The 27,191-nt window shown below is 40.2% G+C and overlaps 1 protein-coding gene across 4 annotated transcripts in view; it reads right to left on the bottom strand.

Annotated features, from left to right (window-relative positions):
* TNRC6C (trinucleotide repeat containing adaptor 6C) overlaps positions 1-27,191 on the bottom strand; it is a 309,688-nt gene that overhangs the window by 196,163 nt on the left and 86,334 nt on the right. Inside the window, exon 1 of one of the 4 annotated variants that reach the window (XM_029600391.1) lies at positions 7,148-7,430. The exons of 1 other annotated variant lie outside the window; for it this stretch is intronic. In XM_029600391.1, the coding sequence (XP_029456251.1) occupies positions 7,148-7,172 (25 nt within the window). In that variant the 5' untranslated portion in view covers positions 7,173-7,430. Of the gene's footprint in view, positions 1-7,147; positions 7,431-27,191 lie in introns of those variants that run through there. 2 more of the 4 variants (XM_029600389.1, XM_029600390.1) reach the window with 2 other exon arrangements.

Raw genomic sequence — 27,191 nt, 5'->3', positions numbered from 1 at the left:
CACTTTTTTCAGACACTTCAAAGTAGATTACATTCAGGTACTGTAGGCATTTCCCTATCCCCAGAGGGCTTATTTACAAAATCTTATTATTCCCATTTGATTGTTCGAATTTGAATTGATTTCCTTATCTAATTTCTGAATACTAGGATATTGTTTGACTTGTTTTATTCAACTTCCCTTGGTGCAAATACTGTCTAAGTGAGCTTCTTATCCCAGCAGGAAAGCATCTTTGGTGATGGTGTGTTGAATGTTTGGTGGATAAAAAAGTCCTCTCAGAAGTTTTAAGGGGTTTGACCTCCTCGAAAGTTTTGTTATTGGAAGCCTCCTGGATAATGGATGAAGATACTGATTCCAATTCAACCTGAGGTACTACCTGAGCTTCTCTCATTTGCAATCTTGCTAGTGGAGTAAATTCATTGTGGCTGCCACATATCCCAACATCTGCAAGAAAAATCTTGCTGCTACAACAGAACTATGTAACTATGTTGATTAGAGTTGCATCCTTTTGACAGAAGAAAAGCTTTGCATAGCTTGGTGTCTATTTGTGCACCTATACACTCCAGGGACCTGATATACAAAGTGCATTCAGTGCTCGATAGCCAGATAAGTGGGACTTACCCGGCTATCTAGTGGACCCCTGAATATTTGGTTATATTCAGCGGCTGCTAGATAGCCGGATTAAGTCAATTATCTGGCTATCTTTTAGTCAGTCAATTTGTGGATGGGCAGTGGGCAGATCAGGGTGGCACTACTTATCCAGTTAGCTGGATACGTAGCAATATTTGCTTTTTATCCGGTTAAGTTAATCTAATATTCAGCAGTCTAGCCATCCCTTATGACTTGATAGCAATATGGTGCACTATTATATGGAAGTTCCCGATTCAATCCTTGAGTCAGGTCTTCAGCTCTCCAGTGGGCTGAGGATGCTGTGGAGGCAAAGTTCAAAGCTCCCCCAGAGGGACAGAGTTGTAATCTTCACTCAAAAGTGGGATTCAGGGCCCATGCTTACAAGGTTCTGGGAGGAACCCTAAATGAATGGCTCCTGGCCGAAGACTGTCACTGCAATGTCCAGACAAGGTACCAGGAGAGGAGATATAAACTGGGGGAAAATAAATCCCTGGATAGTTGCAAATGAAAACTCATGGTACCAGATCCAAGCCCAAGTTCCAATTGAGCTGGAGACGCAAAGGAGCAGTAGGAAATTGTTGGGTCAAAAATATTCAAGCGAAAAGGAAGAGCAGCACACACTAAGACATACTGTTAAACTGAAACCATCTGGCTAATGCACCTTGAGTAATGGAAAAAAAATGGCATTCTGTATACAACAGCTAAATATTTCCCCAAATATCTAGTTTCTTTAATACTGCAAGTAACTAATGAGGAGAACCAACTAATGGAGTTTAAATGGCATTATGTTTATATTAAGAGCTGAAGCTAACTTCTTAGTGTATTGATATACTAAGAGATACAGAACCTTTTATTAAAAGAGTTAAGCCTGTACAATATCCAACTCCCAAGGGTGCCAGAAATGCCTGCCTAGACAAACCATACTAAAAATCATAGATCAACTGGCAAACATGTCAAAAATAGGACTTGAAAATTAGAAGGATCACTATTGGGAAGGCCTTAAAGCACCAGTGCCTAATACTTCTGGTTGCAGAAGGCCACAAGGGAGAGAGAAATTGTTTCCCCAAAGTTGTTTTATTTTGTTTTGTTTTTAAAACAAAAGAGAAGGGACACAAATTAACTGGGTTTTAAGCATATACCAGGCAGCCAAATATAACATCTCCAACACTCTCTTGTACCTTTTGGATTTGTTAGAAGCAAAAGCACCAAGTGTTGCTTCAGAAAGTGAAATTTATAACAATATAACAAGTTAGCATGGTATATCTTGCGGAAGGGTATTGCTGTGTAAGTAGAGTTACCACTTATAAGTTTGGGCTTGTAGGCTTGAATTGGCATTTGTACAACAAGATGCACTACCTGCCAAGACTGAAGATGATGGACTGGGACAGAGACCTCAGGGCACTAGTGTCTGATTATCTGAAGACAGCAAAGCAGTGTGACAAGGCCAGAAAGATGCTAAACTGCATAGTGAGAGAGGTATAACTAGCACAAAAGAAGGTGACAATACCCCTGTACAAGCCATAGGTAATGCCTCACTTGGAGTACTGTGTTCAGTTCTGGAGGCCATATCTCAAAAAGAAAAAGGAAAGGATAGCAGCAGTTCAAAGAAAAGCAACCAAAATGGTGCAGGTTCTACATCAAAAGCTTACATCAGGAGATTTGAGGCACTAAATATGTATGGCCTACAAGAGAGGAGAGATACAGGGCATATGATACAGACAAATATATGAAAGATATTTTAAAAAATGTACAAAAGACACACTTTCTCCAATGGAAAGGAACTGTAGAACAAGGGTAGGCAATTCTGGTCCAGGAGTGACACAAACAGGTCTGGTTTTCAGGATATCCACAATGAATATGCATGAAGTAAATCTGCATGTACTACCTCCACCATACACAAATACAAGCTCATGCACATTCAGATTATGTTTAACTAGAATAATAGCAGACTAAAATAAAAACATGTTAAGTACAGAGACAGGCCGATTCAGTAAAGTCCGCGGGAGAGCGGACAAACGCCTACTCTCCCGGCACGCGCACCGGCCCCTCGCCGGTGCGCGCGATTCAGTATTCAAATTCAGTGGTGCGGTAGAAACGGGGAAGAGGCGGCGCTAGGGACACTAGCGCGTCCATAGCGCCTTTTAGCCCGGAGCGGAGCCTGTCAGCGGGTTTGACGGCAGTTCAATTTTGCCGGCGTCGGTTCTCGAGCCCGCTGACAGCCACGGGCTCGGAAACCGGACGCTGGCAAAATTGAGCATCCGGTTTTTGGCCCGACAGCCGCGGGCTGAATTCAAATTTATTTATTTATTTTTTAACACTTTTTTTTTACTCTTCGGGACCTCCGACTTAATATCGCCATGATATTAAGTCAGAAGGTGCACAGAAAAGCAGTTTTTACTGCTTTTCTGCGCACTTTCCCAGTGCCGGAAGAAATTAGCGCCTACCTTTGGGTCAGCGCTAATTTCTGAAAGTAAAATGTGTGGCTTGGCTGCACATTTTACTTTCTGTATCCCACGCGCATACCTAATAGGGCCATCAACATGCATTTGCATGTTGAGGGCGCTATTAAGTGCCGTGGGTTGGACACGCGTTTTCCTCCTCTTACTGAATAAGGGGTAAGGGAAAACGCGCGTCCAAGAGCAGGCCTGCTAGAATAATCTTTACTTGGGTCGCTATAGTAAACTGTAGAAAAAGTGTAGATTTTCATGATATTGCCACATGCTGCAATATAATGCAGTCATACCTAACTTTAAGCATGATACCTTAGAGTAAGCAAAATAAATCAGCCCCTTTTTATAGTCACCAATGCAAGCTTGTGTTTTCTATTCTTTCAGCATCAACAACTCAAAAAAGAAATATGTGCGCATTAACTGGACACATGGTACCAGATATATATAATATATATATATATATGCATGTATACGTCTGTGTACAGCTGACACTGTGACCTAGCTGTAACAGTGCCAGGAAATGTAATTTTAATTAAATTGGACAGTCTAAAAGCCTAAACAGAATTAAACAAGCTTGGGAATATAATATAGGAAGATGATGGATTATGGCAGGACATGAGGCACAGTATTATTTTTCCCTTATTTTTGTGAATTTAGCTTCACTCCCCAAGTCAGCATCCTAGCTTTTGCTTTTTTTTTTTTTTAATTTACTTCTCCCCAGCCCCTATCTTCCTTCCCCTCCATAGACAATAACATTCCCCTGCAAACCTATTTCCCCATCAATATTTACATTTCTTAAGGAGACTCCTTTAAGAATCTGCAGCCAGAAAAACCAGCCCTTTCTGATCCAAGAAAGGAGATGAGTGAATGAAAGATGCACACATTTTTTATTTTTTTGTATAGCTTAGGGTAATTGAATTATGAATGTTTATGAAACACGTGCAAATGCGCAGTAGCTAAGGTTGAAGCTTTGACAAACTGTGCTAGTAACAGCGAGTTTCAAACTTGGGCTAATTCAACCCTTGTGTCACAAATGCAAAACTATAAACTATAAACAAACTATAGAATCTTTCACAAGTCCCTCACCATAATCCACAAAACTATCCACAAACAACTCCTGCTGGACCTTCAGATCCCCCCTCAGACTCTACACCTCATCCAGACCCATCCAAGAAATATATAAAGGATCTCTTCAAGTCCCCTCAACCAAAGCCACACTTTGCGATGGAGAAGGTACAGAGAAGGGCAACCAAAATGATAAAGGGGATGGAACAGCTTCCCTATGAGGAAAGGCTGAAGAGGTTAAGGCTGCTCAGCTTGGAGAAGAGACGGCTGAGGGGGGATATGATAGAGGTCTTTAAGATCATGAGAGGTACTGAACGAGTAGATGTGACTCGGTTACATCTACCCCCCCACCCCCCCAAGAAAGACTAGGGGGCATTCCATGAAGTTAGCAAGTAGCACATTTAAGACTAATCGGAGAAAATTCTTTTTCACGCAACGCACAATAAAGCTCTGGAATTTGTTGCCAGAGGATTTGATTAGTGCATTTAGTGTAGCTGGGTTCAAAAAAGGTTTGGGTAAGTTCTTGGAGGAGAAGTCCATTAATGGCTATTAATCAATTATACTTAGGGAATAGCCACTGCTATTGATTGCATCAGTAGCATGGGATCTTCTTAGTGTTTGGGTAATTGCCAGGTTCTTGTGGCCTGGTTTTGGCCTCTGTTGGAAACAGGATGCTGGGCTTGATGGACCCTTGGTCTGACCCAGCATGGCAATTTCTTATGTTCTTATGTTCACACGCCATGCCGTCACCAAAGAACGAGCATTCTCAATAGCAGGTCCTACCATTTGGAATAATATCCCACCGGACCTCAGACAGGAACCCTGCCTACCAACATTTCGGAAAAAGCTCAAAACCTGGCTATTCCGCCAAGCTTTCCCATAATCAATCCAAATCAGGAACTTCGCAATTTTAAGCTCACCTTGCTATATATGTAGCCAAGCCTCCTTATACTCACAATGGTTATCTCTCTCACTTTTCTTTCTTCAGTTCCCAAGTTTTTGCTTCTCCTTGTTATATGTAACTTTGCCTCTTATGAATGACCTCTTGTTTATTGGTTGTTAAAAAATGTTAACCCTCAAGTTCCATGTAAACAAATATGATATGACACGTGTCATGAAGGTCGGTATATAAAAGAATTAAATAAATAAATAAATAAATAAATAAATAAACAAACAAAACAATCTGTTCAAAGTAGTAAAGAAAGAGAAAGTGGTTACTTCCTGTGCTATAAAATACAACATACTCCAGAAAGATTTTCAGAAATAACCTGTCCTGAAGGCTAAAGCAAATAATGGACTTACCACACTTTTTTTTTTTAAGTTCATAGAAAACAAGAACTGGAAATAGTGTAACAAAAAAACAAAACAGATTTGTAAAAGGATCACATGACCAGCAAGATATTCAACAGCTCTTCGAACCTAAAATCACCCAGATTATCGTCTCTGGTACATCACAGAGAATACTGTGAAACATGTATTGTATACAAAGTATGGTTTGATCAGAGGGGATGAGGCTGGCTTCAGTAAGGACAAAGTAAACTTTCTTATCTACAACCAGGCTACTGGCACGTTGATAGTCAAATCCAAGAAATTATAACATAATAACAACATTTCAATATAAAACTTGTCTACAGTCTTACAGCTCAAATCAACCCCCAAATTCCTCTGTCTGACCAGGAACGAAGATTTTGTCAAGGCATTTTGTAATTTTTTTTAAATTTGTATATACGAGATGGTGGTTGATGTTTACTTGTTGTAACCCCCCTTCAAGGTCCATTTTTTCAACATCTTAACAACTCTACCCCTTTGTGCTAGATAAAAGCTGCAGTTCTTGATTCTCGAACAGTTATCTCTTTAAATTATAATATATGTTATGTTTTACAGGTTTAGTTCTTAAAATCTGATTTTATTTGCTAGCATGGTCTCTGTTCATGGGTTTAATTCTAAAGATCTGTGCCTGATACAATACACATCTTGTTGGGGATTTAATTCACAGGCAAAAAAAAAAAAAGAGACAAACTGATGTGAATCAAACATGTTTAAGGGTGCAGATCGAAACCACAAAACAAAACCCTCCTCCTAAGATGATGGTGTGGGTGAATCTAATGGTACTGATAAGCAATATTTTTTTTGTCTTATCAAGCAGAATCTACTGAACTACAAATGTTACAGAAGTGAACTTAAGTGACAGCTATTACTTTATCTTGAAATGACAGGTTTAATGAATAAATACTTTTGTTCTTATAAACTAAAACATTTGGGATAAACGTCAAAATATTTAAAAAGAAATCCGTACTGCACAAGGGTAAGAAACAGTAGCCACTGCAGTTCAACTGCTTTACTTCTTATGCCTCACGTCAGATGCTGTTAAGGTTATTGTTTATGTTGTACGAGTTCATGGACACTTTAGACTAGTACAGAATCTGCAGTCATTTTATAAGAATGTAAACATAAAAGCCACACTACTTGCAAAACCATCGTCTCTTCATTTCAAACCTTGCACAGACCACCCATCCTATCCTGGGCTGAGACATATTTGCTTGTTGCACATATAGCTTCTTTAGCATGTTGAAAGGTCAAGACTGTAGGGAAGTTCAATCTTAACACATAAACAAAGAATTCCAAACATGACAACTCCATTTAATTTCTGTTGGCACTAAAATATAATTTATTTCAACTGAAATCTCTTATACACCATAGGAAAAAAAAGACTAAAAATCTTTCTTCAGTACCATTGGAGATTATGTCAGATGCTAAATCTCTAAATTAAAAACAGCACTTAGAAATATTTATTTTTTCTGCTCAGTACAGCGTGTCTTTAGAAGGCAGCTCCTTCTGAAAGGACGCCATTTTATCAAACCTGAACCGAAGCCAAAAGCTTAGGACGCTGTAACTGCTGCTGCTCAGTCTATGAAATGTTATGTAATAAATTGATTTAACAGAAGCAGATGCTATTTGCTAGATTCTCCTTTGCTCCAAAAAGGGGCTGATGGGTAATGAAATACCTGAGGAAAGGTGCCGCCCAACCATCTTAGGAAACGCTACATTGCGTGCAGAGCTGCCTCTATGTTCGCCTGGGCTCTCAGCTTCAATATGTCGGCTGTGTACAGTGAGAGCCTGATCCTGTAGAGCTGCCAAGAAAATTTCTCTGTGCAAGCGTGCGCTCAGACAAACCTGCAAGCTCAGTCGGGCCTTAGCTTTGGAAATGTCCTTTCTGCACAGGGAACCTCTGTCCCCATTCCTCCCTTTAACTGTGGGTTAAGTTATGAACAGACTAGGATTTTTTAGCGCTGATTATCTAATTGCAGCTGACACTAAACCGATCTTCTTTCCTCTTTCAATTCTTTCGACTGTCACAAAACATTTTCACTTCGGGACCCAGCTACAATTAGCACTGTAGCTGCTTTTTTTTTTTTTCTGAATTTTGAAAGGCAGCCAAAAGAACAACCACATACTGCTGACTGGCTGAATGCAAATAAATTCCAGCGTTCTTCATATCCTTTTCGCTCACGCTTTCTTTTAAAACAACAATCACAGACACTGGCATACCAGCACTAGCTCTAAAATTCGGAGCAAGGCCCATATGTAAATTGGACAGTTGCCAACTTCTTAATTACTTCCCTGCCTCTATCTAAAAAGATCTGAGCAGCAAACATAAGAGCATATTAATCAAAGCTTCCGTTGTTCATAAACATACAGAGCAACCGCCCCAAACAATACATCAGACTGTTGCGTCTCGCCTAGGCATGCAGAAGGGGGAAAAAAAATCTCTTAACCACTTGCAGACTGGAGTGCTGTGTTCAACTACAAGAAATACGAACATGGACTGTAAGCAAACAAAAGTGATAAATCTACTTTAAACCAGCAAATTTAAAGAATATTTCTTTGAACTATCTGCCCTTGAATCTCTACATTTCATTTTAAAAAATGTGTTTTATTGCCATGGATTAAGGTTGCTTAAGATCTTAATAGTGACCTTTTCTAGAACGAGATTAGAGCCTAAAAAAATATTAATGCACATATAGGCCAGGGTACAGAATTTGGGGGTTTGGGGGGGGGGGGTAGAGAGGAACTACCTGCTGACTGTGGAATGTGATTTCTAAAAATATACACAACTTTACGCTTGGTAAGATGCTATGAAAATATATAGCGAAGGCTGTTTTACTACAACAGTTAAGTATACATCGTTCTTTTTATGTATTAGAACCATACACTTTTTGGAATGCAACCCTACACTATACTCTGCTTCTTCCTCCTCCCTGAAAATTGTAATCACCAATCTAATTTTAAGAAACATAGTTACAGTCCATTACACCTCAAATTGTCTTTTGAAGAATGACCATGTTGGAATTTGTATAACCCCCCACCCCCAAAAAAAACACCAAAATCAGTCCAAGCTCAAAAGACTTGCCTATTACTACTGGGCTGCACAACTTATTTATTGATTGATTTTTATATACCGACATTCATCTGAACATCATGCCGGTTTACATTGTAACAAAAATAACGAGAGTGAAAATACAATAAACAGGGATGGGGAAGGGGGAGCAGCAATGAAAGAGGAGAGAGGACAGCAGTAGGAAGGATAGGGAAAGAGAGAAATTTGATAGGAACATTTGAAGAAAATAAATTAACAATAGACACTTACACCATACTGTCACTAACAGTGACCAACAAGCTATAATATTTTTTTCTGTTTATTAATTTACATTAATGCCACAGGCAAATACATCAATGACAACACGGAAATCAGGAAACAAATATATAAAAATCACCCTACAGGATAGGAATGATTAAGGATAGGTGAACTTAAACCTAAAGATGATAGATTGATAATTATACCACACGACCGTGGACTCTGGACAAGATTGGTCACAGTCTGTGTAAGGAAAAAAAATGGTAAATAGATATGTGCATATTTGGTAAAACAGACCTGGAAATGATTACACATCAGTGTACATGACGTGCTGATGGTCAGAAGGCATGTATATGGGAAGGCCTAACAAGGTAGCAGGACTTATCCACCGGAATCTGTATAAATATTATATCATCGCTATACCAGAACACTGGGGCCATGACGCTAACAAAATTAAAGGGATTGAAGACACTCATCACCTGGGACATTTCCATGCCAACCGATAAAAAGCTCGACAAAAGAAAACCAGACATTGCAGTAAAGCAGACAAACGTAAGAATGGCATTACTAATAGACATGTCAGTAGCAAGTGTATGGCGAAAGAGAAGACCCTCAAGTACCAAATGATGAAATTAAAGACAGAAAATGTGGCAGAAAAATATATAAAGTCCCAATTGTATTGGGAACTACAGGCCTGATTATGAGTGAGAATCACTTCTGAATTGGTGCGATCAAAACAGACCTCTTTGCAGACACTGGCGCCCTCTCCCCCCCAAAAATGGACATTGTAGCAAACGTAAAAAACACAAGAATGGCATTAATGATAAAAGCATCAGTAACAGGCAGCAATGTTTGTGTGAGAAGTGACCCCAATAAAAGGATGCAATAAAGAAAGAGAGGCCTATATTCAGTCACTGACCAGATTGAAAAGTTATCTAGCTAACTTTGGAGAGATATTCAGTGGTGCAAGTGCAATATTGAATATAAACAGCTATTTTAAAGGCAGCTAGAAATATTTATCTGGTTAACTTAAGAAGAGCTCTACAGCATGACCAGAGTTAGGCGGATGTTATTCGGTTAACTGAATATCAGGAGTATTGAGAGGAGAAGATTTTCCTGGTGGCTAAAGAGGATCAGCAAGTACTGCATGCTAGGTAATATTGGGATAAAGTTTGGGCAGAGGTGAAACTGCTTACCATAAACAGTGTTTTCCATAGATAGCAGGATGAATTAGCCATGATCTGTGAGGACGTCATACGGTGGCACCGAATGGACTCATCTCTCCAAGCTAGTACAGTTTTAGGCTCTACTGTGCACGTGCAGGTGTTCCTGCGCACGCACGCACTGCCTCAGAAGCCTCAGTTTATAATAAAGTAAACCAACTGCATATTCAACTCTCCAGGGAGGAGGGCAGACATCTCATGGCTAATTCATCCCGCTATCCACAGAAAACACTGCTAACAGTAAGCAAACTTGCTTTTTCAGTGAATAAATAGGCTGAATGAGCCAGGATTTGTAGGGCGTCCAAGCTGAGGGTTGCAGCGGAGTGTCTACTAAGTAAGCAATCCGGACTCTACCGTGGAAAGTAGACTATCGCAAGAGAGCATGATGCAGTACCACCGATCCTACTTTGCTATCAGAGGTTATGAGACTGTCCAGGCAGTAGTGTGATGTGACAGTATGTACTGATGACCACATAGCGGCTTTGGATATATCTTCCAGAGATATCTCTCACAAGCTGGTGATGGAAGAGTCCATAGATCAAATCTGATGAGCCCTAACTGGATTAGCAAGATCAAGTCCTGCAGCAGAATGGCAGTACTAGATGATCACTGTTAAGAACATAAGAAATTGCCATACTGGGTCAGACCAAGGGTCCTTCAAGCCCAGCATCCTGTTTCCAACAGTGGCCAATCCAGGCCATAAGAACCTGGCAAGTACCCAAACATTAGGTAGATCCCATGCTATCGCTGCCAGCAATAGCAGTGGCTATTCCTCAAATCAACCTGATCAATAGCAGTCAAAGGACCTCTCCAAACTTTTTTTTAAACCAAACTACACTAACTGCACTAATTCATCTTCTGGCAACAAATTCCAGAGCTTAACTGTGCATTGAGTGAAAAAGAATTTTTTCAGATTAATTTTAAATGTGCTACTTGCTAACTTCAGGGAGTGCCCCCTAGTCCTTCTACTATCCAAAAGAGTAAATAACCGATATACATCTATCTGTTCCAGACCTCTCATGATTTTAAAGAACTCTGATATCCGCCCCCCCCCCTTCAGCCATCTCTTCTCCAAGCTGAGCAGCCCTAACCTCTTTAGCCTTTCCTCATAGGGGAGCAGTTCCATCCCCTTTATCATTTTGGTCACCCTTCTCTATACCTTCTCCAGTGCAACTATATATTTTTTAAGATGCGGTGACCAGAATTGTACACAGTACTCAAGGTGTGGTCTCAACACGGAGCGATATAGAGGCATTATGATATTTTCTGTTGTATTCACTATTCCCTTCCTAATAATTCCCAACATCGTTTGCTTTTTTGACTGCCGCAGCACACTAAGCCAATGATTTCAATGTATTATCCACTATGAAGACATTTCCTGGGTGGTAACTCCTAATATGCAACCCAACATCATGTAACTACAGCGTGGGTTATTTTTTTCCTATATGCAACACCTTGCACTTGTCCACATTAAATTTCATCTGCCATTTGGATGCCCAATCTTCCAGTCTGGCAAGGTCCTCCTGTAATTTATCACAATCTGTTTGTGTTTTAACTACTCTGAATAATTTTGTATCATCTGCAAATTTGATTACCTCACTTGTCGTATTCCTTTCCAGATCATTTATAAATGTATTGAAAAGCACGGGTCCAAGTGCCTTGAGGCACTCTGCTGTTTACCCTTTTCCACTGAGAAAATTGACCATTTAATTCTACTCTCTGTTTCCCATCTTTTAAACAGTTTGCAATCCACGAAAGGACATCACCTCTTATCCTAAGACTTTTTAGTTTTCTTAGAAGCCTCTTATGAGGGACTTTGTCAAATGCCTTCTGAAAATCCAAATACACTGCATCTACCGGTTTACCTTTATCCACATTTATTAACCTCTTCAAAAAAAAAGCAAGCAGATTTGAGAGGCAAGACTTCCCTTGGGTAAATCCATGCTGACTGTGTTCCATTAAACCATATTTTTTCTATATGATCTGTCATTTTGATCTTTAGAATAAATTCCACTATTTTTCCCGGCACTGAAGTCAGGCTCACTGGTCTATAGTTTCCCGGATCACCCTTGGAACCCTTTTTAAATATTGGGGTTACATAGGCCACCCTCCAGTCTTCAGGTACAATGGATGATTTTAATGATAAGGCTACTAATTTTAACAAATACATCTGAAATTTAGTTTTTAAGTCCCTTCAGAACCCTGGGATGCATACCATCCGGTCCAGGTGATTTGCTACTCTTTAGTTTGACAATCTGGCCTACTACATCTTCCAGGTTTACAGTGATTTGGTTCAGTTCATCTGATTCATCACCCTTGAAAACCATCTCCAGGACTGGTATCTCTCAACATCCTCATTAATAAACACAGAAGCAAAGAATTCATTTAGTCTTTCTGCAATGGCCTTATCTTCCCCAAGAGCCCCTTTAATCCCTCAGTCATCTAACGGTCCAACTGACTCTCTCACAGTTTCTTGCTTTGGATATGTTTACAAAAGTTTTTATTATGAGTTTTTGCCTCTACAGCCAACTTCATTTCAAATTCTCTCTTAGTCTGCCTTATCAATGTTTTACACTTAACTTGACATTGCTTGTGCTTTCTCCTATTTTCTTCAGATGGATCCTTCTTCCAATTTTTGAAGGATGGCTAAAACAGCCTCTTTCACCTCACCTTTTAACCATGCCGGTAATCGTTTTGTCTTCCTTCCACTTTTCTTAATCCATGGAATACATCTGGACTGCACTTCTAAGATTATATTTTTGAATAATGTCCACGCCTGTTGTACACTTAACCTTTGCAGTTGCACCTTTCAGTTTCTTCTATTTTCCTCATTTTATCAAAGTTTCCCATTTAAAAATTTAGTGTTAGAGCTGTAGATTTACATATTGTCCCCCTTCCAGTCATTAGATCAAATTTTATCATGTTATGATCACTATAGCCAAGTGGCCCCACCACCATTACCTCTCTCACCAAATCCTATGTTCCACTAAGAATTAAATCTAAAATAGCTCCCTTTCGCTTTAGTTCCTGAACCAATTGCTCCATGAAGCAGCTGTTTATTCCATCCAGGAACTTTTTGTCTCTAGCATGTCCTGATGTTACATTTACCCATTCAATATCGGGGTAATTGAAATCTCCCATTAGTACTGCACTGCCAAATTGGTTAGCTTCCCTGATTTCTCTTAGCATTTCATCATCTGTTTGCCAATTTTGACCAGGTGGACAGTAGTATACTCCTAGCACTGTACTCTTACCCAACACACATGGGATTTCTACCCATATAGATTCTGAGTATTTAGACTCTTGTATGATCTTTATCCTGTTGGACTCTATACTCTCCGGGATATAAAGGGCCACACCCTCACCAAGTTGATCCTCCCTATCATTGCGATATAATTTGTACCCTGATATAGTATTGTCCCATTGGTTATCCTCAATTATATGTATCTCATCATTTACTGCTATACACTCTAACTCTCCCATCTTACTTCTTAGACTTCTAGTATTGGTATACAGACATTTCAAAGTGCGTTTTTTATTAACAATCTGCTTTTCAGTTGATAGGGATAATTTGGAATTCTTTAGCTCAAGTGATTCTTTACTTATAGGCACATGGATTACGTTTGTTTAAATTGGAACCTCTCTGTTGGGATACCCAATATCTCTATTTCATTAGTATCCTTCAAAGACAGCTGGTTAAAATGCTTATAGTCGTTCTACAATTCTTCCCCTTTCATATCCAAGTTATTTTTCCATGTTTTTTGTAACTTTCTCACATCCAAAATATTGTTATAATATTTGTTAAGTTTCATACTATATTTGTTCTTGTATTGGGAAATGTTCTTTACTTTGTTACTCTGCCTTTACTCACATTGTTAATTGTAAACTGGGTTGATGTGATTCCTATCATGAAACTCGGTATAATAAAAATAACAAATAAATAAATAAATAAAGATACATTCCTCTGTACCATGCACAGCTTTCCCCCTTGTTCTAGTTTAAAAGCTGTTCTACCTCTTTTTTTTTTTTTTTTTTTAAGTTAGCACCAGAAGCCTGGTTCCACTCTGTTTAAGGTGGAGCCTGTCCTTTTGGAAAAGTCTCCCCTCTTTCCCAAAAGGTTCCCCAGTTCCTTACAAAACTGAATCCCTGTTGTCCAGTTGGACAAAGTGCATTTGGAGACTGCTATGCCAAGTTGATTCGGCACATAAGCGATAAAAAGTGGAACACTGGCGATGAGGCAGAGTCTTTTTATAGTAAGCCAACATCCTCTTGCAGTCCAAAGTGTGAAGAGATTTCTCACCATCAGGAGTGTGAAGGCACAAGATAAAAGTTGGCAGGACAATTGACTGAATTATGTGAAAAGCAGAGACTGCCTTTGGAAGGAACTTAGGATATCTGTGCAATGCACCTCTCTATCGTGGAAAAACTGTTAAGTTGGGCAATGCACTAGAGCCTGCAGTTCACTAACCCTACAGGCGGAAGTGACGGTGACAAAAAAACCCCACTTTCCATGGAAGGTATTTGAGGGATGCAGAGTCCAAGGGTTCAAAAGGTGGTTTCATCAAATAGATAAGTATGATATTTAGATCCCAAGGAATGGCTGATTTACAGATCGCTGGTGTGACATGCAATAAACCTCTCATGAATTTGGATACCAGTGACTGTGTCGAGACAGGTCTGTTGTCAACAGAAGCATGGTAGGCCATGATGGCACTCAGGTGTAATCTGACAGAAGACGTTGCTAGGCTGGAGTCTGAAAGGTAATGCAGATAGGATAAGAGGTGTCAAGGCTCACAGGAGAACGGGTCTAAGCCATGTTGGTTGCACCATCTACAATACCTCTGCCTTTCGTTAGAATAGTTGTCTAGTAGAAGACTTTCTAGCAGAAATGACTATTTTCTACAGCCTTAGGTAAGGATAGGACCGTGATTACTGTGCACTGAACATCCACACAGTCAAGTTGAGAAATGGCAGAGCTGGATGAAGCAGACAGCCATCTTCTTGAATTAGAAGGAAAGGGTCTGATCATAAATGCTTTGGAAGGCATGACAAACGTTGCATGAGTTATGCATACCAAACCTCCCTTGACCATGCCTAGGCTAAATGCATGGTCCCGAAGATGTTTTTAAATTATCCTCGCAATATGTGGTAGTGGTGGAAAGGTGTACATGAGGTCTGTTCCCCAATCCAGACGAAAAGCATTTGAGCAAATCTGAGAAGACTCGAAATAATGGAGCAAAACTGAGTTTTCGATTCTGTTCCAATGCAAAGAGATCAATAGATGGGTGACCCTACAAGAGGAATAGTTTGTTGGCTATGGATTGACTGAAAAAATACTCATGAAGTGAAATACTCTGCTGATGCAATTTGCCAATATGCTGGATATTCCTGGAAGATATGTACCCTGTAGTCTATCGCCCATGGCCAGATTTGAAGCATCTCCTGGCAGAGCATCCATGATCTTGTGCCATCTTGTTTGCTGATGTAAAACATAGTGACCAAATTGTTCATATGAATCAAGATACTCTTCCCCAGAGAAATTGTGTGAACATCTTGAGTGTATTTTTGATAGCTCTTAGTCTGAGAGGGTTGATTTAGAAAAAACATTTCTGGGGAGTCCGTGCACCCCTGTGTGCGAGAAGACTGGGTGTGAGCTTCCCAGCTCATGGTTGAGCATCAGTCACTAAGGTCACCTGATAAGGCAGTGGTTGAAGAGGAGCTTCACCCCAAAGTACGTGCGACAGTAACTACCAATGAGTTCTTTTAATTTCTGCTGCTATGCTGCGTCAGCAGTTGCAGAAGCTGGTTCCACTGGTTTCACAAACCCCACTGGATGTGGGAACCACATGTATCGCCATTGCCATATGGCCAAGGACCATCAGGACCTGGCGAGCTGTGGCGTATGGAGTCGACAGAAGTTTCTTTACTAGAATATGCAGAATCTGGGTCCAGTCGGAGAGGGAAATGCTCTTTCCTGCAAGGAATCTATCAACACTACGATGAACTGAAGGTGCTGTATGGGAGTGAGAAAGGATTTCTCAGTTGATGGCTTAAAGGGCATGTGATACTCTTTGTCCTGTTTTAATGAAAAAGAAACTAACAATGTTGCTCTAGAGGATATATTGTCCATAGAGTCTTCTAAAAAAGTAGAGACCCCTGGACTTTCCAAAATGTCTATACCACCCTCTTGTACTTGTAAAGTTCTTCTTTTAGGCAAATAATACATTTTAGAAATAATTGGGATTTTCTCCATTTCAAAAGATAATATCTCAGCAACATATTTTTAAACAATTCAATAGCCGACAATAATCTAGAAATTGGGAAATTTAATAACCAAAGATTAAATCACCTCACTTCATTCTCCATCAATTCTATCCTATTATGCACTATCAAATTATCTTTATTTATTTATTTATTTTAAATCTTTTCTATACCGTCGTTAAGCGGGAGCCATCACAACGGTTCACAATAAGGCACAAAAACTATGTTGCATAAAGTGTCTGGAATTTTAACTCTTACACGGATAATATACTGGTAGCCTGCAAATTATTTACTAATGGGTTCAAATTTGCTACTGCCTGTTCTACCTTAGTCCTACATTTTAAATCCTCAAATTTTGCTCTAGTTTCCACAGAATCAGTAATGGCTTCTTTCTAGCCACCTTCCCATGTAGGCCAGTTGTATGCAGAGCTCTTGATATGGTTGACTGGTGCACCTCCACTTCAGTCTCAGCCACTGAACTTTGTAGCACCTTCAAAGTGATTGCTGGCTTCTCTATGGCTTCCCTCACAAGCCTCTTTCTTGTTCTGAGGCTAAGGTTTGAGTAACTGCCTTGTCTAAGCAGTGTCTGGGTGGCATGATACAGCTTCCATTTCCTCACATTTGATCCAACAGTGCTCACTGGGATAGCCAAGCGCTTGGATATTGTTTTGTAGCCTTTTCCTATCTTGTTCATGTCTATCATTTTATCATTAATTTCCTCTGAATGCACTTTGGTCTTCATTTTCACACCTTTCCTTCAGATTCACATTCTGACCAATGGAACTGGAATTGTGGGGAGGGGGGCTTTTATCCAGAAAAGCTGACTTTTTTTTTTAATGATTCACAGGTAGAGACCAATTGTAAGGGCGATCTCATTTGTATAAACTTGGAGCTTCTACAGCACAGGGGTTGAATACTTATGCAAGCAGCATTTTCATTTTTTAATTCTATTCTACAAATAAGGAATTGTGACTTGAAAATTTACTTTAAGAGCATACTGGTTTACAAAAAACATACTGTCTGGAACAATCTGTGCAAACGTCATTTATAATTCACACAAATCTGCTAACTTTTTAGAGTGTTGAATACTTTTGCAAGCCACTGTAATCTCATTTTCTTGACCTTTTTGAGGGCCGATTCTATAGCGACTGATTGATGAGGAAGCTGAACTATCCCTGTAGCCAGGAGATTTTGGCATTCTGTATTTCAGGTCCGGTTTTCTGGCAGCAGTAGTACCCCAAATGGGAGTTTCACACATTTCATTTGCAAAGCATCTAGAACAGCATGTGGAGGCAACACTACAGGCTCAGAAAGAATGTGCAAAATTCACAACAGTCCCATGACCTCTGCATGAGGGTTAGTGTCCTGTACCCATGTTCTCAATAAACCAAGTTCCGTCCTCCAGTGGAGAAGTATGATCTGGCGGAGCTGGTGGCATATTAGATGGGAAACCCATGGAGCTACTTGGGGATGGCACACTCAACCAAGTTCTCAAAGATGATTGTGGTGAAAGAGGAAGACACTGTAGCTGGTCAGTAAGGTAAAGGGCAGAAGTCTATTCTCCGAATAAGAAGAATCTGTAGCAATTGATTAAGAAGAATTCTGCAGTGGGGGTGCCCTGGGCACAATGTCTGAAGGGGATGTTGTCACCATTGCCTGGATCTGCAACATGGGAAAAGATGTCATAAGAGGACAAGGTGCTGCTGGGCTCATCTTCAAAAGACGCAAAGAAGCCTCTGACAATTTCTGTGTCCTGCTCGAGAGAGTGTTGAACCCTCTGGGCCAGAATCAGGGGAAGAATATCTTCCTCTCAAACCAGAATAGGATCCTGTTCTATGATAGGTCTGTTGAAGGAGAGTTAAATGATAGAACAATTCAGGTATAGAGTCTCCAGGCATAAACCCTGAATCAATTTTGAGAATGGAAGAGCTCTGGTGATTGGGGGGTGGAAGACTGAGAGGTACCTCAGATAGAAGCAATTTGGGATGAGTATAGAGCTGAGTTGACAAGATATCCTTCAATATTTCAGGCACCAATACACTGGCAGGCACTGCATAACACTCATGTAGCAATACAAGCAATACAAGCGCAGACCTGCTTCTTTGATTGAGATAGCTTGGAGTGGAGATGAGGCAACTAAATGAGATGAGGATGGACATGAAGGAAGAGTCAAACTCTTACATTGATGTAAAGGGGGCTGAATGCATCCGAGGATCCACCTGCATCAAGAATTACCCTGTGTCAAAGATTGCATTTGCATCAAGTGGGTCGAGCAACTGCATGTAAAGAGGCTGATTGGGAGTGCCTCAATGAGCCATGTGTTTCAACATAGCTTGCTTTGGGCGCTCCAATGAGTCCTGTGTTGGATGTTTCAATGCATCATGCACCACTGATGTGTTGTGTATTAAGGCCTTCTGCTTTCCAACCAATGCAGACATTGTAAGTGTTGATGGTGCTGACTTAACACAGTGCTTGTGCTTTTTCAATGCATGGGAAGGCTCCACTGAGTGTTGCTACTTTGATGCATGGTGGTTCTCTGACTCCAGGGGCTCCTGGTTGGGAGGAGGGGTCATTGAAGAGATTTGGTTTGAGTATATACCTGGGGAACCAGAGAACTCTTCACTCAGAGTGTGTATGAGAGTTCTTGCACAGGCATTGCCTCAGAAGCCTCCTCAGTCTCTTTTTTTTGTCCACAGTAAAGCATGGATAGCTAATCTTTTTTGTACAACTGTCTTTGTTTTTCTGTTGCTGCCTCACTGCCTTACCAGCATCCCTCACAGCTCTTTTCAAATCACTTAAAAAAAATCTATTTGTATACACCCACACACACGAAAGCACATCCTGTCCATTGGAAAGATCCTTTTGGAACTTCTCCTCAACATGTCTGTTAAGAAAGCGACCCCAGTAGTTTTAAAACTTGCATCTGTGCCCAACTGATGTCCTCGACCACAACCAACTGAACTGCCTGGCCTGCAATCAAATATCCCCATGGGTACAACACTTCAGAGAGGCAAAAATTGAAGGCCTGTGTCAAACAACCTCAAGTGTGGCAAATCCTCTTGACCAGCTTTGACATTGAACATGCTGTGTGCAAATTAACAGAAGTACCCACTTGGTCTTCTCTGCCAAACTTTAAAATATCACTTGTCATGCACCCTTAGCGTGTGATTGACTGCCGCCTCCATGCTGCAATTGTACAGTTCCCTGCCATTTCGTATTGAGACAAATTCTGACCCAAGATGTGCAGGCTGGGTGGGAAAAACTGCCAAAAGAAGATGCTGGCTTAAACGGAGCTCATCAGCCCTCCTCTATCAGCCTCTGTATCCTTCCCCAGAGGCAGAGTACCTCCATTGTTGTGACCTCCCCCCTAACCTGGGATAGAGGTTTGCTCCTTTCTGCTTATCAATGGAAAAAATTAATTTTCAGTATGTGTGCCTTGATTAAAAGCTAGGTCATTTCTTTTAGTGTGTGTGTGTGTGTGTGTGTGTGTATGCCTTGATTAAAAGGCTAGGAAAGCCAGATAATTTCTTTTAGCTTTTGTGTATGCCTTAATTAAAAAATAAATAAGGTTAGGAAAGGCCACATTTTGATCCTTTTTTTGAGACTGTTTTACTGTTAGAACTCTTGCGGCAGCAATCTGGAGTAATTGGAGGGAGTCTAGTGGTGGTTAATGGGGGGCACAACAGAAGGATGTTATAGTAATCTAATTTTGAAAAGATCAGCACTTGAAGATCTTCAATTACCAATTTGAGGGTGTTAGCCATCTAACCAATGGAGGAAGTAAGGGTACTTTTACTCCTCCTCCTGCAGATCTTGGTTGAATAGTATATTTTTGTGTAAATAATCACCTTTCTGGGACTCGAGAGGAAGCTGAATTTTTGGAAGATGCATAGGATTTTGAACTTCTCCTGGGCTGCGAGGCCAAAGAAGGGTCAAAGACATCGTGGAGTGCAACATGAGTAGAATACATCGTGGCCTGTATTGGATACACCAGGTCATGTGGAGAAAACATGGCTGTATCAGAAGAATCGAGATGCATTGGGTGTCGTGGTAGTATGGTCCAATGAATTTTATGTCAGGGCATCGTGTTTATCGGGTGTGGTTGTGCAGTACGCATAGGGTGCATCGAGGTATCTCTCAGGTGCATCGATGGCTTTGAGTGCATCAAAGGCATCAAGGCTCCATGCTTTGAATGAGTTGATCCATTGTGCTTTGACGCAAAATAGGTGGATGCATTGATCTTTCAGTGCTTTGAAGTAGTATGCTGGGAAAAGTCCTGCACTATAGGCACTGAAGAGGGCCCCATCACAGGATTCTCTTCCCTTTTTTGAGGTTTGGGGGTGTGGGAAGGGGGAAAGGGGGTCCCACTGAACTCCAATGCCTTTTTGGAACACGGATGAGGGGGCACTATATACCCAATGATTCTGATTGACTATTGGGGTGGGGGGACCATGGCATCCCTTATTTTGATATAAAGAGGGGTTGGGGTGACTATTTATTGAAGGGAAGGTTGGGAAGGGGGGGCCATCGCTGCACAACTACTTTATTTTTTTAAATTTTTGAGTGTCGGGACTGCCACTCGAGGTTCCGGGTTAAGCAGGGTATCACAGCCTTGACCCCTGCTCAACATTTTTTTTTTTTTTGCCATGGCAATTTTTTTTAAGCACAATCCTTTAAATCTAATACGGGACCTAAAGACCACTCGTTATGGTCCCAGGGCTCCAATGTTATATTTTATTTCCTAGGAGGTGTTAATTTATTGCGGCTGACCACTTTCTAAGTTGGGCATGATAAATTAACATGGAATCGCCTATTAATGAGCTGCTTTACATGGATTTGCAAAGTGTCACCATTAAGGGTCAGAAATCGAAGCTCCAGTAGTAGCAACAATATATGATATCCAATAATGCCTAAAATGTCTACATCAGAAAATGTACAGTGAGGAAATTAGGAGTACATTTCAAAGATAAATCATTCCCAAACTAAAGATGAAATGTTAACAATAGAACCTTGAATTGAACATTTAAGGGAGAGCAGCTTTACATCAATGGTATCCCAGATATTAACAATATACTTATTTCCTTTCTTTCTGATTAATTCTGCAAATGAAAGGATTGTCTGTATTCTACCACCCTTCCCAAAAAACTCTGGCCATAACATAGCACTGATGCATTACATGTTGGCAGCCAGTCATTAAGGCATACTCTAGGAAATCCTCTGCTTATCCCTGGGATAAGCAGCATGAATCTATCAACCTCTTGGGTTCCTGCCAGGTACCTGTGATCTGGATTGGCCACTGTTGGAAACAGGATACTGGATTTGATAGATCTTTGCTGAGAGCCAGAATGGCAAATGTTATGTTCTGGACTATTTTGTGACATCTGCTTAAGAAGACAAATTAAGTGAAAAGTACTATCTATAGATTCATCAAGTCAATGATTAAATAAATGAAAGACAGAGATGACCCAGACCTCCCTATTTATAATCCCAAACTTCAGATTAAACCACAAAACTATATGTCCAACATTCACTGTGTATACTGTCACTAACATATAAGAAAATCATTAACAACCTAGGGGGGCTTGGTATCACTCAGGCAATAATTCTTATTTTTAGGCTATGTGATCTATACATTTTTAGCTTTTTTCCTAAATCTTCTCAAACTGAAATCTGCTGCAAGCTCACACAAGTAGTGTTAGGTCAGCTACTTGCTTTTATATTTTTATGCTCATAAAAGTAAAACTCTGGATTGAACAGGGTGCTGCTACATGACTATGATGATTCAGGGTTTCAAACAAATAGAAACAAACAACTGGGATTCAATATTTTTGCTGCCAAACTCTGATGTCCAATACCTCTTACGTGGGTAATAGCTTCTTCGGTTAAACCTCAAATAGAAGACAAGTACCGTTTTTACTCTGAATGTAGCAACTAATTTGTCTTTTTTTTTTTAATTTTCTTATGCAAATAAAATCTCATTAAATAATTTTTTTAAGTGCCTTATTAGGTACTTGTGAAAATTTAACAACTCTCCTGATGTGAAACTGCTCAACTTGTATGAAGAAAATATTTCAAGATTTCATAAAACTTATTTTGCTTGCTGTCGTTATTGAAATTATCCTCGTTGAGACTCATGCCCGCCAGACACAGCCCCTGAAGTAGAAGCAACGCAACGAAACAGGGCCAGTGTCGAGCAGGCATGAGTCTCAATAAGAATAATTTTGATAATAATGACAGCAAGCAAGTTAAGTTTTAGGAGTAAAAACGGTATTTGTCTTCTATTTGAGTTTTTACCGAATAAGTGGTTATTACCCACATAAGAGGTACCGGACAGAGTTCGGGGGGAAAAATACTGAATCCCAGTCGTTTGTTTATATTCATTATAGGGGGATTCACCATAGAGGCTTGTGGGTTTTGTTTTTTTTTTTATAGTGTATACCAGAAATAGTCTTCTGAACAAATAGGCCTGATGGTATACAGTCAACTTAAATCTTAAAGCATCATCTGACTTCAAGACACTACCTTTAATTGGTCTTTAACCTAAATTTGTAAGTAGCTCTAGGAAGATGAAGAATTACCTTGCAATTCCAAAGGGCATTATTTTGTTTTTATTTATAATAATGTTTTCTTATAACAGTTTACATGTTTATGAGACAAAGTAACAACGGTTTGTCCCCCAATTAATATTGCAAACAGACATGAATTGCATACAATATGTTCGGTATATAAAAATGTCTAAATAAATAAAATAAAGAAAAATTAAATTCAGAATTTATACCTAATGTTATTTTTCAAGCAGGTAAACTATAACGTTATATTTCAGAATCAGCAACCAGTCAACACTGCAATTTCAGTTTAATACATTTCAATATTCTGACGGTAAATAAACCAAGCAATCAGTTAAAATGGACTCTTGATATTTTGAAAAGTGTGTTTATTCTCTATTTAATCAGTTTGTATTTTGCACTACAGAACTTGCTGCAGGCTAGGTTCTGCAGACTTTTGTGCTCTGTTAATACAGCAGGTCCTTTAATGAAACTGAGCACCGCAGCCGCCTGTTTTTAGTTTGCCCTTTTCATTTGCAATCCCAACTATTTCAGTTTTTCACCCTCTAGCAAAAAGTCCTTTAAGCAGATTACTGTAATATTAGTGTACGAAAGCCACGCAGAGAACAATACTAACTCTGAGCAAAAATGTACAAGAGCATTACATTTAAAATAGGGAATACGTATCAAAAAGTGTACAGAACTGGGAGTTAGAATCCTGGGTTTTAGTGCTGAATGTGCCATTGTCACTCAATATGGAACGGGGCAAGTCATGTCTCAGAGATTTTGTAATAACTGGTTTCTAACCACCTCAGTGTTGGTCATTCATCCCAAAGGTGGCAAGGCTCCTAAAATACTGATGGCAAAGTTTGGCATGCTCACTGGACAATGAAAGACTGGGGGAGGAGTCACAGAAAGCAGAGTTGCTTACCTGTAACAGGTGTTCTCCGAGGACAGCAGGATGTCAGTCATTAAACACAGGTGACATCATCTGATAGAGCCTGGCATGGAAGACTTATGTCAAACTTTCTAGAACTTTGCCTGAGCCTCACAGAGCATGGACATGCATGCATTATACTGCATGGCCATTGGGGGTTCTCTTCAGTCTAATACAGGGGCAGCCAACCTGTGGCTCTTTCATGTGCAAAAGGTGGCACTTGTCCTTCTGGTCAAATGGCAACTCAGCAGCACTACAGAGAAGAGTGGAGGAGTTGGAGCAGGAAGCACAAACAGTAGAGCAGAGAAGGGCCACTCTGCTACAGACCCTATTCCCCCCCCTCCACCCCCCTCCCCCCAGACCTCACAGTGCTACTTATTGCCACAGAGACAGAAGGGAGGGAAGGGAGCAGGGATCAGAGTGTTTTCTCTGCTCATCCCTGCTTTTGTCTGCAATCAGTAGCAGTGGGAAAGAAGGAGGAGAAGCTGGAGTTGAAGGTACAGCAAAGAAAAGCCAGTTAGCATCCTGTCCCAGCCTTTACCATCCTGTCCAATCTCCCACTCCACCTGCTGCCTGGAGTAAACAGCTCTTCTCTTTTCTGCTTTATGGAGGGGTGGACTGTACACAGGTCAAGTTCAACAGCTCACTGTACTCCCAAGATTTGGGATTCCGTTGACAGCACTGGGGAGGAGGGAGTCTCCAGATCTCCAGTCAGATCAGAACAATTGTGACAAGAGAAAGGGGATGAATGCTGAAATGGGGTTATGGGAGAAGGGGGTGAATGTAGTTAATTTAATTTTTGATGAATACATGGGGGAAGAGTGCATGAAGTGAATGTTGGAGATGACTGGAAGGAGGACAGTAAGTAAATCCACAGCTCTAATGCTAAGCTTTCAAAAGGGAAACTTTGATAAAATGAGAATTATAGCTAGAAAAAAACTGAAAGGTGCAGCTACAAAGATGAAGTGTGCAACAGGCCTAGACATTGTTAAAAAACAAAAAAGTACAATACTAGAAGCACAGTCCAGATGTATTCCATGCATTAAGAAAGGTGGAAGGAAAGCAAAATGATTACTGACATGGTTAAAGGTGAAAGAGGCTGTTTTAGCCAAAAGATCTTCATTCACAAATTGGAAGAAGGATCATAAGAAGAAAATAGGATAAACCATAAGCACTGGCAAGTTAAATGTAAGATTTTGATAAGACAAGCTAAGAGAGAATTTGAAAAGAAGTTGGCCGTAGAGGCAAAACTCACAATAAAAACTTTTAAAAATATATCCGAATCAGAAAGCCTGTGAGGGAGTCAGTTGGACCGTTAGATGATCAAGGGGTTAAAGGGGCACTTAGAGGAAATAAGGCCATCGTAGAAAGATTAAACAATTTCTTTGCTTCCGTGTTTACTGAAGAAGATGTTGGAGAGATACCCGTTCTGGAGAAGGTTTTCATGGGTAATGATTCAGATGGACTGAACCAAATCACGGTGAACCTGGAAGATGTGGTAGGCCTGACTGACAAACTGAAGAGTAGTAAATCACCTGGATCGGATGATATACACCCCAGGGTTCTCAAAGAACTAAAAAATAAAATTTCAGACCTATTTAATTAATTTGTAACCTTTCATTAAAATCATCCAATGTACCTGAAGACTGGAAGATGGCCAATGCAACCCCTTATATTTAAAAAGGGATCCACAGGTGATCCAGGAAACTATAGACCGGTAAGCTTGACCGGGAAAAATCGTGGAAACTGTTATAAAGAACAAAATCAAAATAAAAAACATTTAGATAGACATGATTTGATGGCACATAGCCAACATGGATTTACCCAAGGGAAGCCTTACCTCACATATCTCCTACATTTTTTTTGAAGGGGTGAATAAACTTGTGCATAAAGGTGAACCAGTAAATGTGGTGTATCTGGATTTTCAGAAGGCAATCGACAAAGTCCCGCATGAGAAGCTTCTAAGAAAACTAAAGAATAATGGGATAGGAGGCAATGTTTTTTTGTGATTCCAAACTGGTTAAAAAACAGGAAACAGACAACAGGATTAAATGGTCAGTTTTCACAGTGGAAAAAGGTAAACAGTGGAGTGCCTCGGGGATCTGTACTTGGACCGGACTTTTTAATATATTTATAAATGATCTGGAAAGGGGTATGACGAGTGAGATGATCAAATTTGCACATGACAGTAAATTATGCAGAGTAGTTAAATCTCAAGCGGATTGTGATGAATTGCAGGAGGACCTTGTGAGACTGGAAGACTGGGTTTCCAAATGGCAGTTGAAATTTAATGTGGACAAGTGCAAAGTGATGCATATAGGGCAACAATAAACCTTGCTCTAGTTACACAATGTTAGGTTCTATCTTAGGAGTTACCACCTAGGAAAGAGATCTAGGCGTCATAGTAGATAATACATTGAAATCTTCGGCTCAGTATGCTGTGGCGATCAAAAAAGCAAACAATGTTAGGAATTATTAGGAAGGGAATGGCAAATAAAACAGAGGATTTCATAATGCCTCTGTATCACTTCATGGTGAGACCGCACTTGAATACTGTATGCAATTCTGGTCACGCATCTCAAAAGGGATATAGCTGCACTGGAGAAAGTGCAGAGAAGGGCATTTAAAATAAGGGGTATGGAACGGCTGCTCCATGAGGAAAGGCTAAAGAAGTTAGGGCTGTTCAGTTTGGAGAAGAGACGACTGAGGGGGGGATATGATAGAAGTCTACAAAACCATGAAAAGACAAACAAGTTAATGTACATTGGTTATTTACTCTCTAAGATAATAGAAGGACCAGGGGGCTCTCCATGAAATTAGCAAGAAGCTCATTTAAAACAAATCGAAGAAAATTCTTTTTCACTCAGCACATAGTTAAGCTCTGGAATTCATTGCCAGAGGATGTGGTTACAGCAGTTAGTGTAACTTGGTTTAAAAAAGGTTTGGATAATTTCCTAGAAGAAAAATCCATAAACTGCTATTAATTAATAAGCAATAGTAGCTTGAGATTTATTTAATGTTTGGGTACTTGCGACTTGGATTGGCCCCTGTTGGAAACAGGATACTGGGCTTGATGGACCCTTGGTCTGACCCAGTATGGCACAATCATTTTCTTATGGTGAGGGAAGTGAATGCTTGAAGTAGTGATGCAAAAGGACGTGAATGCTTCTGAGGGCGGTGACATGAAAAGAGGTGAATGTTACAAGAGTTGGGGGTGGGATGGGGGGGGGGGGGGACAGCACAAAAAGGAGCTTCTGCTGTGAAGATGCAGGGGAGGGGCAAATACTGTTTCCCTCCATCTCCCTGATGTCAGCAACGGATTTTGGATTCCTATAGCACCTTATTCCTTACCAAGATCCTGCTCTGCAACAGGTGTGAGGGGACCAAGGTTTGGGTGGGGAAAAACAGAGGGAAGAAGAGAGGGGTTGTATAAGAACCATGATGGGG

Source organism: Rhinatrema bivittatum, chromosome 4 (assembly GCF_901001135.1).
Source record: "Rhinatrema bivittatum chromosome 4, aRhiBiv1.1, whole genome shotgun sequence".
Classification (NCBI taxonomy): Eukaryota; Metazoa; Chordata; class Amphibia; order Gymnophiona; family Rhinatrematidae; genus Rhinatrema; species Rhinatrema bivittatum.
This window is presented reverse-complemented; position numbering and strand designations above follow the sequence as displayed.